Source organism: Amphibalanus amphitrite, unplaced genomic scaffold (genome assembly GCF_019059575.1).
Source record: "Amphibalanus amphitrite isolate SeventyFive unplaced genomic scaffold, NRLGWU_Aamphi_draft 000748F_arrow, whole genome shotgun sequence".
Lineage (NCBI taxonomy): Eukaryota > Metazoa > Arthropoda > Thecostraca > Balanomorpha > Balanidae > Amphibalanus > Amphibalanus amphitrite.
Genome location: NW_024882242.1, coordinates 319,780 through 337,665, shown reverse-complemented (window position 1 = coordinate 337,665; position 17,886 = coordinate 319,780). Strand labels below are relative to the sequence as shown.

The 17,886-nt window shown below is 48.6% G+C and overlaps 1 protein-coding gene across 5 annotated transcripts in view; it reads right to left on the bottom strand.

Annotated features, from left to right (window-relative positions):
* Nucleotides 1-3,237: 3,237 nt before the first annotated feature.
* LOC122365561 (carboxypeptidase M-like) overlaps nucleotides 3,238-17,886 on the bottom strand; it is a 38,488-nt gene continuing 23,839 nt past the window's right edge. The window contains exons 5-11 of one of the 5 annotated variants that reach the window (XM_043336875.1): nucleotides 16,210-16,397; nucleotides 15,632-15,739; nucleotides 14,320-14,624; nucleotides 13,800-13,976; nucleotides 12,378-12,470; nucleotides 10,631-10,701; nucleotides 4,153-4,291 (exon numbers count right to left, since the gene is read on the bottom strand). In XM_043336875.1, coding sequence (XP_043192810.1) covers nucleotides 10,654-10,701; nucleotides 12,378-12,470; nucleotides 13,800-13,976; nucleotides 14,320-14,624; nucleotides 15,632-15,739; nucleotides 16,210-16,397 — 919 coding nt within the window. In that variant the 3' untranslated portion in view covers nucleotides 4,153-4,291; nucleotides 10,631-10,653. Of the gene's footprint in view, nucleotides 4,292-10,630; nucleotides 10,702-12,377; nucleotides 12,471-13,799; nucleotides 13,977-14,319; nucleotides 14,625-15,631; nucleotides 15,740-16,209; nucleotides 16,398-17,886 lie in introns of all 5 variants that reach the window. The other 4 variants (XM_043336877.1, XM_043336873.1, XM_043336874.1 and 1 more) reach the window with 4 other exon arrangements.

Here is a 17,886-nt window from a genome sequence, read left to right as displayed (position 1 = left end):
TCGAACTGAAACCGTACGAACACATCGTTATCTAATTGCCGTCTTTTATTTAGCGCTATCATAAAACATCGCAATAAACTTAACGTATCCACTTTGTATATACGTACTAACGATACCTATGTTGCCGCCAATTGACAACTTCTCCTACATGACATGTGCATTGTGCATCGTGGGCTATATAGCGGATAATGTACATTTTAAGGACAATGTATAATTATGAGTAGTTTTCCTATCTACTGCCCGCGATACTGACCGTGTATGGCGTCAGCTCAGGGTCCATATTGTCGCCTCTCCGCCACCGGCCGCCGGCCGCGGCCCTCCGTCCCGCAGAGCCGAACCATCGGCCGCCGGGCAGACCCGCTGTCACTCCGTCATGACAGGGTCCTGACCCGAGTCCCGTCAGGAGCGAGCTGTCGGAGACACAGAAATCGATGCGGCGACAGTTCTGAGTATATGGAAAACCGCTGTGCTGCTGTGCGTTGCTATGAGAGACCGCGAAATCAGCGCAAAGTAAGCATTACTTCTACCCATAACATAGTCACACACAGCTCCGTTTAGCGCTGTAGGCATAAAGCAAACATCGCACATATTTGACACACTCATGTCCCTACACGGCCAAGGAGCTATCTTATGGCCAGTTCTGTTTAAAGCCCAATGCATTTCTGCCGAAAGTTACACTTCGTCTTTGTGCAATTAATGCGTTCATTTTTACGCAGTTCTTTCCAATGGATAAGTGGGATTTATGACATCTGTTAGGGCCAGCTTCATTTTGTATTTCCATCAATCAAACTAAACGGCATAGATAACTAACAAACGATTCGGCGATAGCGATAGCTTTAACGATAACTTTTCCTTTTAGTCCACGACAGCCATCGCGAATTAAATTAAATGGCATCGTAGATATATGTCGAGCCGCATAGGCGGCGGAACGGGGAGGACACCGGGGCACCGTGCCCCCCTTTGATTTTGGCATTTTAACATTAGCCCTATGGGCGTTGCATGGAAAGAATGACCTCAAAAGTCGGCAGTGCCCCCCCCCCCCCTTAATTGAAGGTGTTCCGCCGCTACTGTGTCGAGGCACGGATAAGCTTCACAACTATTCACAACAGATGTCGCCTGTCATACCTATAAAGTTTACCGAGCAGGTTAACGTACAGGGTGCGTAAAAAGTTCTGGCCCTCTTACAGTAAGCGCCCCTACGCGTGCTGCGGTTGCTTTTCGGGAAGCCAATAGCCGCACGCAATATCTTCAATGATCCTGCTACACAGCCAGATGTCGAACAAAGCAGACCATTAACGGCCAGTCATGGAGGCAATGTCCGTGCTAAACGTCACATTGTCGTTGGATACCCGCGCGCGGCGCGGCCGAATCGGGCATGACTGTTGAGCAGGTTGCGATGAAATTTGGAGCCCCCTGCTAACAATTACGCGTATCAAAGCCAAATACGAATAGGGGAGGTCCTGTAGGATGCACCCAGGTCAGACCGGTCACGTCCAGTCAAAACTCTGAGAATGTGACTGCCGTGTCTTAGGCCATCCAGGACGGCCCACGGCTCGGGCGGCAAAAAGTGCCCAACCGTCTTCATTAACGCCAATTGGAAGATAAACGGGACGATGTATGAGCGTCTGCTTGACAGTGACGTCATCCCATTGATCCTGAAGACGTATCCAAAAGTCGATTTCGTTTTCCAGCGGGACACTAACACCCGCAAACAACGCAAGTTCCATCCAGCACAAGCAAACTGAGGAGCTCGGGGGAGAAGCCCATTGCTGGCTTAATGACCTATCTATTGCCCCCTCAGTCACCCGACCTGAACCCCTTGACTAAAGCATCTAAAGCGTTTTGTAGGATGAGGTCCAGGGAGTGTCCCATCCCAATTTGGAGGCCCTGAAGCCACACATCGTGAAGATGTAGGAGACGAAGGACCCCACCTACATCATCAAGACATGCAAGTCTTTCCGCCTCCGTGTGGAGAAGGTCATTGCCGATTAAGGGGGTAATATTGTGCCTGAGGCGAGTGAACGTATCTGGTTTGATAATGCAAACCATTATTTGGTGTTAGCGTTGATAATATTCACTCCGATTGCATTCGTTTATCGAAGTACAGAAATGGGCCAGAACTTTTTGCGCACCCTGTACATACAGCTTCTGAACCCTCAGCGACGGAGCTGAACTCACCTGGCAATGCGAGAGGAGAACCTGAGTGGATGTTCTGACACCCCGAACCTCTGCGCTATTTTGACCCGGTGGAAAGCACAGCAGCTTGGACGCATCCACTGCCCCCGCGCCGGGTGTATCTCTGCTGCACCTTTCACACCGAACTGTGCTGCACGAAAGTGTTCACACGCTAGCCTTATTATGCTTCAACTCTTTCTAACTCGCCAGGTCTTCCCGTAAACCTCATACACCTCGTATATCTCTCAGCGCTTAAATTGATTGAATGCGCACCAATCAGGCACCAGATTCTCAAAATCCGAGCACCGCCACTCCCAAGCTATCCACACAACCAGCGTCACCCGCGCCGTCGCTGTCACACCACTCAGCTGGTCTGTCGCCTCGGGCAGTCGGCGGCCGACGCCCCAGGCGCTGCCCCGACCTCACGTGTTCCCAGCCCACTACCTGCCGCCGGCGGCGGCCCGGTGTGTTTGGCGGCGTTGCTAAGCGACAGGTCGATGACGTGGCCGGTTGGCCGCCGTCTGCCACTGCGGCCACTTAGAGCGGACACTGTCGGAATCTCGAGACGGACGGTCATCAGGGAAACGGGCCGAGAACGGCCGAGGTCAGAGCGACGGATAGAGCTGCCGGGTCGGTGGATTGGAGGCGAAATGAGGCTTAGAAAGGAGGCTCAAAGGCTGCTGACTCGAGTTAGGCACGGCGCTTATTTGAACCTGGATGGGTCATGTGCGAATGACTGATTTCGGAGACAGCTGCTCTCTTTATATCCGTTCGATTGCTCGTGTCCTCAAACCTAGATCTAATCTAGGAAAAATCTTGTAACGTCCCTGGCAATGTGACCATGTGATTCGCAGGGTACTCACGTTGACAATGGCCTGGGAAAGCTGGGGAAACGCCGTACCCATATCACTTACTGATCTGTGTCAACGCGGTCTCGCAGGCAAAAAAAAAAAACGGACTTAATTCTCCTGATCCACTCGCGAAAATGATGTTAAACTCCCTTTTTTGAATATAATATGTATTGTACGATCAGTTTGAATAGTGCAACAGGTCATCCACATACATATTTACACATATTTCAACAGCTTAGTGCGTAAGTCAAGAAACTGAGATGAAATGAAGAGGCAAGAGAGGCACGAGCGACAGTGTTTACCATAGACTCTATAGGATAAATGATAACAATAACACGTCAAATGTATATTTAAACACACAAAGCTTTCGGTATGAAAATACCTTGATCACTGTGTTAACAGAAATGAGGACAGAAACTCTTCTGTTAACACAGTGATCAAGGTATTTTCATACCGAAAGCTTTGTGTGTTTAAATATACATTTGACGTGTTATTGTTATCATTTATCCTAACTGTCTTGGATATTCTATATATAGACTCTATAGAATGAGGTGGAGTCTTCATAATAATTCGAATTATCTTTGGGCGTGTTGAATCAGTAACAAATATGAAAAAGTGAAGAGCTGAGAGATGCACAACAAAACTAGTTCAGTTGAGAACGATATGCTCCACTGCATCTCTATACACTTATTAACACTCAGCCCAAACTATAAACAGCGCACACTCGTCCCTCAGCACATTGCCCAATGTAGAATCTCCGGTATACAACAGCCGGGCGAACCGCCGGTCACTGGTCAGTCCCAACAACATCAGCGGTATCAGTCAACACTAAAATAACAGCCCGGCTCAGCCGTCAGGCCGGCCGGCCCGACACCGCACAATACAAACAACAGGCATCATGTCAGCCTAACCAGCACTGGTGGACCGGGAGCGGCCTACATATCTGACTCCTTGCGATCTACACGACAGTCGAGAACAACTCAAATAGTCACCAGGATGTCACAAGCCGCGGGGTAACACACGCTCAGTCGAGGTTCTAAGCGAGCCCGCGCTTCTCAGATCGCGACTCTGCACGACGCAGCGCACAACACTGCGACGCTCATCCGTTTGCCAGCGGTAGAGCAAGCTAGGTGGTTACGATTCTAGCCGAACAGGCTCTGAAATCCGCCGGTCAGGCGCGTCCACAGCCCGCTGAGCCCCGAGGGCGCGGCCGTGGGAGGAGGCGGAGCCAGCGGCGGCGGAGTGAAGTCGTGTCGGTTCACCTCCTGTGGAAGGGCACACGTCAGATGTGTGGACACGGGCGAGGGATTTCACACAGCACACATCTGCTCACATGGGATCGGAGCAAGTAAAATTAAACGCCAGACTGACATACTTTAGGACCTTCCGCTCCGATATATTAGTGCTAAGAGCAGCGCAGATACACTCTGAGGGCACGAAGAAAAATCTACGTTTGCATAATGATAAGCAAACTTGGGCTCAAATGCATCTGGTCTTACATTAACGGTCCGCACCAATTTATAGCGCCTCACTGACCTAACCAGGGATAAGTGAGTTCACGGTCCCCGCCATTTGCTTGCGCTTTTGAGTACGTCTGTAGCCTAGTAACCATCAGCGACAGCCTCAAACAGACTTGATGGATCGACCGAGACTAGACTGACGACGCAACATGTCCCGGAAACAGCACAGTCCGACGGTACAGGGACCCGCAGTTGCTTCTGTACACACTAGTATTTCAGCGTATTCTTTGCCTGTGACACCGTTGGAGGCGAATTGGGAAATGATTGTGTGCTTATTAAAACCACCATCTGAAGGGCTTTAAACTGATGTGCTGCTCTCCTAATTCAGTGAACTTTTATGGCTGTATCAGCAAAACATTGCTTTCAGCGCTTTTTCCTGCCCCATTTCTTCTGAAACCTGGAACCGCTTATTCCATTTACTCCTGCCATCTGACGATGGTCGTGCTGACTACTAGTTCCGGCGCTAGTTACTGCTCCAGTTTTGCACCCGGCACAAACTCAGGCGGCACCGGGCCGTGGCTCGACCAGGGGAGGGTCGGACCGAGCCGACTGCCTGGGGCGCGGTTAGATCGGACGCCCTGCTGGGGAGGGGGACGGGAGCGAGGGGGAGGGGAGGAGGTGGTCACGTGGTCCGTCCAAGCTCGCAGACGGCCTGTCCTGCGCCCAGCCATGTTCCGTGATCCAAAATGGCACGAGAGCTGTGGAATGCCTGGAGGAGACGCTTCGAAAGCGAACTTCAGCAGCAGTAATTTACCATATTCTGTGGAGATAAATGAATATTATCTTAATGCAGAAAAAAATATATGCCTAAACTGTATATTGTATAAGCTGTATCTTTTTAAAAGTTGTAAATAGGATTATTTTTAGGGACTTTTAGGTTTCGTATACACAGTGAATTGTGTTACATTAAGCCGTTTCGCTGTTATTGTTACTAACTGAAGAGTTATCATTTTTTCTCACAGGGAATGACAATACAATAACAATACGAATAAAACAGACGTTTCGCACAAAAAAGTGCCTCCGTCAGTGGCAAGGAATAAGTAATTAGGCATACATGTTTTCTTTCGATAAAATCGATGAAGTAGTTATCTTTATTTTTTAAGATATATTTTCAGCAGTTTTTTAAGCACATCATGGAAGCTTATAAGCATTTGTGTATTTTATCGGCAACCCGGCTGGCCAGACCGAGACGGTGCCGCATATAGTTCTCATCGATGTTAAACCTATACACTTATTTTTCTCCACTGACGAAGGCACGTTGTTGTCCGAAACGTTTGGTTTTATTCGCATTGTTTTTATATTGTCATTGTCCGTGAGAAAAACATACCCATATGGACTGGTCTCAGTTCATGTAGAAGTTGTTGCATATTAATAACACAGATAAAATGAATATTAGCCCTCACCACACATATAAGTAGAGGTAAGTAGACCGCGCCCCCTGTTTTTCACCAATAAATCGCGGCAAAGCGAAGGATTGCGACGATTCTTTGGTGCCTTGGAGTTAATCAATTTTACAACTTCCCGGAAAATTAAATAGCCCTCATCATTTTGCATCTTGTCTGAGAATGTTAAATCCCTGAACCAAATTACCTTTAACCTGTGATTATTTTTCTCAAGATCATGTCAGGCCAGAATAGCAATTGAAAGTCAGCGCACATCTGTGTGTTTCCATAGTCGTTTCGTGATTAGCAACGTGACAACATGTGAAATATACTATGTAATGTTTGTCTCATTGATTGTTGTGGGTGCCAAGGTCACGTGAAACTCAGGTTAAGGTCATTTACTTGAAATGATCTCGGTTAACTTCCTTAAATTTACACCTTTTTACTGTGGTTTTTAGGAAGTGTTGGTTTGAAATTTAGCACTCATTTTAGCATTTGAAAACTATGCATACTTAGGTATCAGTTATAGTGCCTATGCAATATGTTGCAAGGCTGTAAGTGCTGGTTAACATTCTATGGATAGCCGGCAGAACGCCTAATGGGTGATCTGGCGTGACCCGTCCTACCCCAAATGCTTTGATACATCATCTTTGATCAAAGCAAGTGCAAATTCGGATTCAGAAGCAAGCCAAGACCCAGCAAACTTCACTTGTAGAAATTCTAGCAGGACCCAATTTTCCGTGCTTTTGGGTTATTAACCTGATCTGGGAGTTCAACCAGTGACCTAGGATCTCAGCATTGACCAGGACATAAAAATAATTGGCTTTCTCTCGTCAGCGATGACCAGGGCCCTCAAATCATCGGATTTCTCTCGTCACGAGCAGCTCGCTCTTTTTTTTATTTTTCAGCGAAGCTCTGGCTATTCATGAATGGCTGAGGGTTTCTACGCCCTCCGCTACATATAAGACGCTGAAAAAAATGCCTAAGTGGGTGAGGGTTAAATATCGATTGGTTTTTAAGTGCCGAAGCCCGAAACACTTAAATTTACTTCGATAGCAGTTTTTAAAGACCAACGAGCTCGAATACTACTTCTTGAACAATGTAAGCACCACATAAAATGAATCTAAGAGAAGCGGCTCAAGATTAAGGAGCTATGAGACACTTAATAAAAAACGGCATAGATTAGAAACTGCACCTAACTTGCACTGGTTTTTAAACCTTTTCGTTGCAGACTGGTAGATTAAATTTTAGGATTGATTTCAGCTGATGCTCAAATGGAGCTATTCATTCGTTCATTCATGCGACCATCCAATTCCATTCATAAACGAAGCCAGTGACAAAATTGTTCATTTTAGATAAGTGTGAAATACAAACTCAATAAAAGTTTAATGATACGGCAAATTTGACAGCTTTTATAATGAACAGACAAACAACTTTAACAAATCAAAGTTGAGAGCCCCAAATAGGGGAGAGTGAGGTAAGATGAGCCAAGGGGCAAGTTTAGCCACCCCATGTTTCTCAGCTCCTATGGCGCTAATTGACTTAAGCTTCCATGTGCCGTTCGCTTACGATGCTGCAGTCTTTCACGTGAGACGGCAACGTTCTCACGCTCAGCACCCGGTAACATGTGGTATCGCCCCTGATAACTAAGACATGTTTTGCCTTTAAAATGAGATGGTTGTTATCTGCGGTGCATGGTTATTTTCCTTAGCGGGTGTCATTAATCGAAAATGACCACGGGTGGGGCAAGATGAGCCATTTTCACCTGGGGGAAGATGAGCCGGATAAGCCATTGTTGTCTCCGCTGTCGAAAACCAAACTGAGCTGCGCTTGTTTCTGCTGAATAAAAATGGTAGCAAATTGTTTTTCTTTGTTGATTACACAAGTTGTAAGTGATTTGCAGATTACCTGAAGGATAAAATGATTTCTTCCGTGATAGAAAATTGACAAGCTATTGGAAGGCTTAAAACAGTCACTTTTTGATGGAGGAAAAAAACTTTGCCATAAGTATCTATGCCATGGAGTAAATAAAAGAGCCCACTCTTCGCCGCGCCCGGGAAAAGAAAAGGTTCGCTTTTTCTATCCATGCTCAACTTTCCCCACGACGTGTCTCAGCTTACCCCGCCCATGGGGTAAGATGAGCAACGTGCAAGATGATTTTTGACGTAGCATTTTCAGTACAAAAATAAGCGGTATGAAACATTTCTGGCCACCATTACATGTGCAAATCACCACTCTGTCCGTCCAACCCGTAAACGCAGAAAAATGATCAGTAAGTTAGCCTGTAGCTTACGAAAAACAAAAAGCGGCTGAACTTACCTCATTCTCCCCTACGCAACACAATTGAGGGCATTTTTTAGGCCATCACAGTATTTGTCAACAATTGTTGTTTGGGGGACTGGGGAGGGTGGTTACTGGCTCATAATCTGTCCCCCCCCCCCCCCAAAAAAAAGAAAGAAAACGAAACCGATCATCCGCGAAAAGAACTATTGAGCTCGAACAAAGATGACGAATCGATTTATAGGTATGCAGGATGACTAACGATGCCACTTTTTGACTTCTTGTGTCAAATAAATTCCATCATCTGGATAGCACGTCAACATTCTATTTGACATTTTGCAACAAACGTATACCTACTATTTGGAGCGACTAGCCTCATAAATGTTCTGAAACTAAAACCGTTTCTTCGCAATTAACTTGAACCACGTCATCCCAGCTTATGCACGACAAAAATAAAATAATGCTTCAGGATCACTGGCCTGAATTCCAATGCCTAAAGTTTACTCAAAACCGGTGTGGCTGAGGCACTCTTCGCTGCATCTCGTGACGGCCACCATTGTGTTGCATTTTTCGGTAAGCTATAAGTTAATAAGGAAAGGATTGGTGAGTGGGTTGAAAACAGCCCTCACCCTCCACCCCCCCCTCCTTCTTCTGGAAACATAAGTAACCGAAAGATCTGGCGATGGTTTATCCACCTCCTCTGCCGCCGCGCTGCGAGGCCTCGATTCGTTCGGTATGTGGCTTCCTGAGCGGTCCTCCCCGGAGGCAAGGTGAAAGGTCATGGCCTGTATCAGAAATTTATACGTTGCTGAATATGTTTTATAGTTCCTCCAAGGCCTTGGACACCGTTTTATTATATCGGATAAGCATTGCAATTTCTTGTCAATCAATACATCTAAAGAAAACTTGATCATAATCTTATACTACGGCAATTGTAGTTCTGCTTACGGTTGCCTCTTTATGATACGGGCCACCACCACCTCCACTGCGCTGGAGCTCTGGCGTTCTACCCCTCCCCGCTGCGGACCGGCCCTCGGGCTAGGTGTGTTAGTACTGAGCGCAAACCTGTAGTAGTCACGTGACTTTCATTCACGTAGCGGGAACGGAAGCTATAGGCGATACCAAGGACAGGCTCTGGGGAGGCAACCGGCGCGGAAAAATAGCACGATTGTAGTTTTGGAAGAATATCTGTTGCGGTAAGAGGAATTATACAAAACATACGTCCTAGGAGCAAACATGTGTTATTCCTCCATACTTTGCACTACATTTCCTTTCTCCAATGGCCAGCACTTAGCAAATAATAGCGCAATTCTAAATTGGTAATATATGTGTACAGTAGCAACTGCGGGTCCCTGTACAACACGGCAGCGGAGCCGGCCGAGGAAGCCATTAGACATACACGGGGCGAAAGGGGCTCGATATTCGCCGGGCATGATACACAGCACAGCACCAAAGCCAGGCAATGCACTTAGCGGAGGTTCATGCATCCCAGGAGGTGCCGAGGACAGATGCAGCGCGGCAAAATCGATACAACAGTCAATGACAGTTTTTAATGAACATGCCTAAGCAGCAGGGCGCCAATGCTGCATGCGAATGATTCTGAGAACGCTTTCAGGATCTAACGCTGGTAACTGGTGATATAATTTTGCCATACATGCCGATTTTTAGCACAATGAACACATTATCTGCATGCTTTTTAAATTTCTGATCGATAATGTTCTAGCCGCTTACATCACCCCCAACAGGTGTACATGGCAGCAAGAAAAGACACCGCTCCAAAGCCGAACTGCGTGCTGACAGTGCTGTGAACCACGGCCTGTGGACAGTGCCGCTCAGTGCGACCTTCACATACTCGGGGCTGGCGTGACTGTAAATTATACATCGTTTGGGCTGGGGAAATGGTTCAACAGCGTCCGCCTCGCCCCACGTGATATAGTTAGCTCCGACTGACATCACATATAAGATCAGTGTGCAGCAACCGCTCTATGACTGGTTGCTGAATTGAAACGAATCCAGTGAACGGGACTTGTTACGAAAATTGTGAGCAAGCGAAACAACCTGTCAACGGTAATATGCGGCAATGGTTATATGATTTCAGTGCCGGATATTGTATTCACAAAATGTCTAATTATAAAAGCTTAGGTATAGGCATCGACCAGCATTGAGAACACTGATGGTGCACGCAATACATAGATAAACAAATGTCCATAGGCAAACAGCAATAAAGCACGGATTGATTATGCATGAGCAAAAGCATAAGGCAGCACTAGCCACATGGAGCAGAAATGCAGAATGACGCAGTACAAAAGGCGAAATGCGCAGCCTGTGAGCTTTGCAGAGAGCTGCACAATAGTGGAGCAAAGCAGAGGCGCATGGAAGCACTGGCCAAAAGCATCTTGATTGGAAAGAGCTAAACACTCACGTATCCCGACGACCATTTGTGCTTTATTTCGGGAAAAAGATCTTCGATCGATCCTCAGCGGTCTCTCCCCCCTGAGTATCGGAAGAAAATGTAATTGCCCATCTCAGAGGCAGATAACGGAAGATGGTTAAGTCAACGGTGTCAAAGTTCCGTGGTGCGTCCAGTCAACAGTTAAGTCTCGCCTGTTTGGCACTTACATTAGCGTGAAAATCAACGATTTTACGCTTTTCAATGGAAGTCGCAGCTTTGGCGTGTCGGACTACTGTGTCTGGCAGGGTCGTCGCAAAAACTAGCAGCCGGTGTTTTTCAGTGTTTATCAATGTTTATCAGTCGGCATTGCTTCGTAGTATTGTGACAGTCTCAATTACGAAGAAAGTTAGTCACCCGGTCGAAATCGTCATGCAATGAATTATAAAAGTCGCATTAGTCTAGTCAGCAGCACAAGGCAGGAGTCGTAAGAGTCGTAGAGGCTCCATAGACGGTCGGAACGTCATGCGAAAGTCACTCAAGTCAACGTTCAGCATTGCTATTTAACAGCGGCATTCTATAATTAAATACAAACCACACTTGAACAGGCAAAGTTCCTAATCAAACAGCAAATTTCACACCATGCTACTTCAAGTGACCACGCCATACAAGGCGTGTCCTGCTAGTCACGCAGGACACTAGTGACTACGAGTACACAAACACAACACTCTACTGCGTACGAGCAGACATGTCAACAGCTACGTGCAGGGTCACTCCCAGCCAAAACACACACCACCTCACAATAACACACCAAGGCCCACCTACCCTGGCACACCGCTCAGACCAAAACACGGACCCAGGCCCGGCCGGCGCCGCCCGCCCACACCGCGCCGAGGGTGACCACCACGGCGGGGGCGGGGGCGGGGGCGGCGGCGGCGGCCGACGGGCGGGGCGGCCCGTACGGCCTCCCCAGTGTCACGTGCAGGTAGTGCAGGGTGAATACGGATGATGTTGATGACTTGGGCACGCCGCCCTACGGAGTACGGTCGGTGCGAGACAGACACACGATAGACCGGGCCCGTTCAGGCTGGTATGGCGAATACTTGGCAACAGTAGCGCCAAGTGTGACATGTTCCGTCAAGATTGGTGCACGGGCTCCTATACAGATACTGACACAACCGTTCTCGAACAACATAGTCACGGCACAGGATCAGACAGATATCACGGAAACACAGGGACGCACATATATCACTGACAACAAAAAGAAGTAACGTGACCGAACTCACTCGAGGAGAGACACAAAAACACGGTTTCGTAACGCCGCAATTTACCGTCGGGTAAGCCCAAATGAAATTATTGAAAGTAAAGTGACTTCTAAGCAGGCCATAGTGCGGCCTAAGTTATTCATCCACATCGATCATCCACCTTCCAGACTACACCACGTGCGAAAGTTCTCACATGCCTATGAAATCGCTAGATGCACTCGATAGCTGGTTAATAAATTCATACAGTCACAAACCGAAAACACTTGCAAGTGACCAATACTAATAAACAAAAACGCACCAATCAATGACATAAACTCGTATGAGAAGTTCCCGCTAGTCCAACAGTCATGACGAGACTAATTACTGTTGTATCCGGTACACATACACCAGTCACATAATCGTACATCAGACAGCCACACAGACAGCCACACGATTACACAGACAGCTACCCACCCCGACCGTCATAACTCCTCCAATCATACACCCCACCGGCCCGTTTCCCCGAGTATACGCACCGGCACACGCTCCAGCAGGATAGAAATCTCAGTGGGGCGCTCCTCACTGACGCTGAACGCCTGCTCACGCGGGTAGTAGCCCTCGGCAAACACCTGTGGAGGAACGAGACAGGGCGGGTGGTGAGGTGACGCGAGCATGACTGAAAAAAGACACACCGGTAGGCGGATGTTCTCTACCGCCCGGCTGCATGTTAGAGGGTGAACGAACAACAATCAACTGGCCGGCAGCACTACCATGATATAAAAATCGCCTGCGTTTACCAGAAATTCTGTCCACTGCATAGGTATATCCACCACATCAAATGATGGTCAGGAACACATGATCCCCCTGAATATCCAAGTATTGATACATACTGGATTGAAAGACCCGTGCAACGACCTGTCGCCGGTCACGTGACCTGACACCCATCCAGGCATTAGTTGACGCGTTAGGGAGTGCCTTAACACCGCTCTGTGTCGCCAGTCACGTGACCCGACACCCGGACGCCAGCTATAGCGTCAGGGCGCGTCACTAATGACCGTATCGTGTTGTTAGACTACATATTTCGACGGATTATAACACAACGCTAGGACGTTCACCTTCCATTATGGCCCGCATCTGTCACGAATAAGGGTGGGGCGCGTATTGACGAGTGTTACCGTCTGTATAGTGTTTCCGTACGATGTTTTGTTCAAAACGACAGGCGAGCAGGCGCCATAAGAATAGCGAGCAAATCGCACAACCTATCCAGCTGCTATCCTAAAAAATATTCGCTGCGCCAGGGAACGGAACAGACAAACCTTGCATGAGCTTGCATGCCTGCTAACGCCATATTGTAATTACTGCAATGTCAAAATGACTCAGGCGAGATACGCGGGAATATCATCCAGACCAAATCCAAACATTCTATTTTTGCTGGACAACTTGATTCAGCGACCTTTTTACTAAACACTTTATGAACATCACTTCATTAATAATTCACATGCATTCTATTGCTATGACCAATGACCATGATATCAATACCTAGATCACAGCCACGACTTGGCCCATGTACCTAACATGGAGGACATCATTGGTCGAGTTTAGTACGCCACAGAGCTATTTCGAGCCGCACGACCTTTCGTGTGCTATCCCAGACTGCGCCGTCTGATGCGAAGGTCAGAGGACGACAGCTCAAGCTGCACGCCGCTATCGCTGACCCTCGTCGGTATGTGTGAGTCTTCGAGAGCTCAGGAATCTAGTAATAGTCAGGCTCAGGCACGGGTCGGCCGAATTTCCAGCTGTCTCGTGTTCCGTACGATCCCACCCTAAACACGATCTCGCGAGTCCCCAGTAAACTCCTACCGTCAATACGATTCTGTCCCGTCCCCGATTCGGTCCTGCTGCCCCCTTACCCGTCCCACACCGTCCCCTAAACCGTCCCGTCCGTCTCCAGATCTCACCTCCATCACATAGTTTCCGGGCCGCAGGATGCGCCAGAACTCTCCGTGCTGGGTGGTCTGGAAGCCGATGTTCCTGCCCTTGACCTTCAGACCGGCGCCCTCGATCGGGTTGTTGTTGATGTCGACCACGTAGCCGCGCACGCCGCGGTGAGCCTCGCCCAGGAGCTTCACCAGCGCCTGAGCGCAGGAATACGGGGTGAGATAAAGGCGCGTAGTGGAGTGGCCAGTGGAGGGGCGGGGAAACGAGTAGTGATGAGAGGAGTAAGGCAGCGTCACAGAGTACACAATTACATACAACGCTAACTTCAGCGGAAAACGACTGTGCTCTAAGTGGAAATACCAAAGAAATTATTTAGCACGTTGAGAAACACACGAGAGCAAACAGATATCGCACTATAAGCCAGCTCCACCATTGCATCCTACAACTCAAGTGACTCCCAGCTCCTACCACCTCGCCCTTCTCACACAAGGATCTTCCAGTCCCGCCCCGCCTTTCTTCCCCGAACACAGCAGCACCCACCTTCCTGTTATCCCTCCAGAAGCTCCTCAGCTGGCGCGCTTCGGGGTACTTGCAGCAGGAGAGCTCGAGAGTCAGCTCCATGCAGCCGTGCCAGACGTAGTTGTAGTCACCCATCCCTCCAGTCAGCGGGTACCACTTGGCTCCGTTGGTGATGCCGTCAGGGAAGCGTTCGGCGCCGAGTCCCTTGTTGGCGCACGGCTCGCCCTTGTACATTTGGCCGTGGTTGTACGAGTACACCTTGGCCAGATGTCGGAGAGTGTCGTCATCGGGCGAGCGCGACTCCGTGGTACGGAACTGGCGGATCACTGCAGATAGAGGGGGAGAGCGGAGAGAGAGTTAGAGAGGAGTGGGTGACTTATGGGAAGAGGGGGAGAGTTAGAGAGGGACGGGCGACTCGGTGGTGCGGAACTTACTGGAGGATCACTGCGGGACGGGTTGTTGGGGCAGAGCGGGTGGTGACGGCGTGGCTAGGGGAACCGTGATGGATATGAAGAGAGACAGCTGGTGGGGTTTCTGAAGACAAGTGATAAGCGAGAGCTTAGGACATGGCCAACAATTCAGATAATTTCAGATAATACAAGAATGCAGCAAATGTCCGTATCAAGTTCACGCAAAGCAAACACGTAACACGTCACCGTGGTAACACGAATCGGTCGTCAATATCGAAGTTTGCGGTTCGGCGGGCGTTCCATTGTCCATAACCATCACCATGGCTACGGGATACCGCAATATGCCAGTTCAGTCCAGATCAGTCCAGTGCATTGCGTCAAACACGGATCAATGCAGTCCAGCATGGGTTCGTTAGGTCCACAGTCATTGTCACCCGCTAATTTCATGCCCGTCTACAAACGATTATGGGGCATCGACAGCGAGCCAATTACCCATAGTCTGAGTGGAAGATGAAGACAAGAAAAAAGTGAAAAAGGTTGATAGATGAGCTATTCAATACTTCAGTAAGCAATTCAGAGGATAAAAACATTGAAGGCAGCCGACTGATGACCACACTAACAGCAGTTTTGGGGGGAATCGAAGAGCCATAGCCTTGACATGCCCCAATTACCAGGCCATCGAATTACCCAGCATAAAATGCATTTCATCAGACCGGTGACACCATGCGTAGGCGATCAAATTATCCAGGATGGCGTCTATTGAAGACTAATTAAAAGACTAATACGGTATAACAGTGTCCCATAAGAAGCAGGCAAATCCATAGAAATCGGGACTAGGAAAGTTGTCCAGTCGGAAATGGCCACCATATCCTCATCTGCACCAGGGAGGGCCTTATAGGAACAGAGCAAGAGGCGGGTCGTACCTCGGATCGGCTCGCCCAGCGCGTTCCACACCGGCTGCACCACAGGGTCATACCAGGCGCGGCCGGTGCGCTGTGGCACGGGGCTGTCCCGCACGGAGTTACCGTCATCTGTCGGACGTCCGGGGAACCAGTAGTTGCTTAGACAGTCGCTAGGTCAGTCGGTCGGGGCTGGGTGTCGTCTTGTGTTGAGTTAGTCGGTAGAACTTAGACTCAGCAATTATAGAATTGTTTGAAGGATGATGACGTATAGAACGTTAAAATGCACCTTAAAGAAACAATTTGACCGTCACCTAAGTATGTTTCGTTAAATCACCGATGACCGAACACTCAGGGGCCAGGGCGCGTGTCACGTCAGTCGTCAGCTATGTGATCGTCACAAATCGTCACCCTGTCAAGCCTTGTTCAGATGCCAGGACCCGGGTAAGCGATCAGCACAGAAGAAAGATAGAATAAAGTCAACATCAAGTTGATAAAGCACATAAAGCGTGTGTAATGAACATACGTCTCAGAAGTTCCCACCGAACTGTGCCGGGAAAACCACCCAGCCAGTGCTCCGCTGGCATTATCTCTCCTCTCACCGGCATTGGGCGTGTTGTCGAACGGATAGCTGGCCACCAGGGCGCCTCCGTGCAGCTGGGCAGACAGCACGAACTGGATCTTGTTCAGCCACTCCTTGATCGCCTCCGTCTCCACCTGGCTCTTCTTGTTGTTGGTCTTGAAGTAGTCCGGGAAGTTACGGTTCAGGTCGAAGCCGTTCGAGTTGAACCTGGAGAGTAAGAGGGAATGATGTGAGCGACGAAGTGAAAAGGGAAATTTGTGACCGGTGGCAATTAAACAGACGAAACAAAAGACTTCTCAGTCTTCTGATCGTTGCGTCATGGTAAGGTAATTACAGTACCATCACGTCCAGCGCTAGAATCGGACTCGTTTATGGCAAAAGCCCACCGTTTTTCGTGACCATAAACGATTATCCTTAACGTCATGAGCAGTAATATAAGTTATAAATAACGACGAGACAATGGGCAATAAATACACCACAGCTCGATCGTGTAATTCAGAGAGTCATTCATCGCGGGAATTCTCCTGCAACTGTGAGAATTTGTCGACTCATGCCTTCCAGGTAAGAAGGGACGGATCACGGGAAATCACTGTTGGATTCTGGATGGCATGGGGAAATATCTGCAGGCAGCAGATAAAATATTTGCAGGATGAAAGTCAGACCGTCTGTTATAGGTCAGTGAGCCACTTTATATGAGCAATGAAACGACGTGAAAAACCAATCCACTGTTAGGTAATATCTGCAGTACCTCAATCGTTACACACAGTTCATTTCTCAATAGCAATCGTGATTAAGGCCTACCGGACCCGCCTCTACGATCCGTCTTCAGGCCGCGCCTGGATATCTCTATCATTCCTGTTCCAACTGCGACGTAATAAAATACTAACAAATGTTGACTGAACCGCTCTCGCTTGCTCATTAGCGGACAACGGGTTGGCCTTGGGCGAGCTAAAGTCACTCAGGGTATAGGGACCGCTGTTTCGAGCCACGCCCGTCTGAACGGTCGTAACGGTACTATGTTTGCTAAGGGCGAGTCTTGCAATGCCGCATTCCGATTATTGATAATACAACAAACATTGATCAAAGGCTGACTGTATCTAAATTCAATCAAAACAAAGATGGTGTCTACAATACCTGCTTCGTACGGGATGCGTCAGACGCCACACCTTTCTAAATTCTACATCTCAGAGTCCCGTTAGAACAGAAGCTCTACGGGCAGCGAGTGATTCCCGTTTGGTATATCGGGGCTGAGTCGAGCTCAACTGTGCGTCATCGCAGGGTGTGGCTCAGGAGATAATTGGCAACTGAGTGACGGCTGGATGTGCGAGATCATCGCCCCTCCCCCTCCCCCTGCCCGCTAGCCGGACCCGCCCTGCCGGTCCCGGGTCCCACCCTACCCGCGGGCCACTGGCAACAGAACAGCGGCAAATGATCAGCACCGGTCCCTTCGCCACGTGGTTTAATGCAACTCGTGTTCAAGGCTCCAATATACATGACATAATACATACATATATCCACAGCCCGAAGCCTCTTGTCATCTCTAGCCTTAGGAAATGAGTAATGACTCCTCCTGCACCAGTCGATTCCCGCTTTCTCTCAGGTTCACCCTCATCCTCTCCGAGCTAGTAACAGGGAAGAGTTGAACCATCTCTGTGAGCCCGCATCCAGCTATCCCCGCACTCCCCGCCTACTTGAA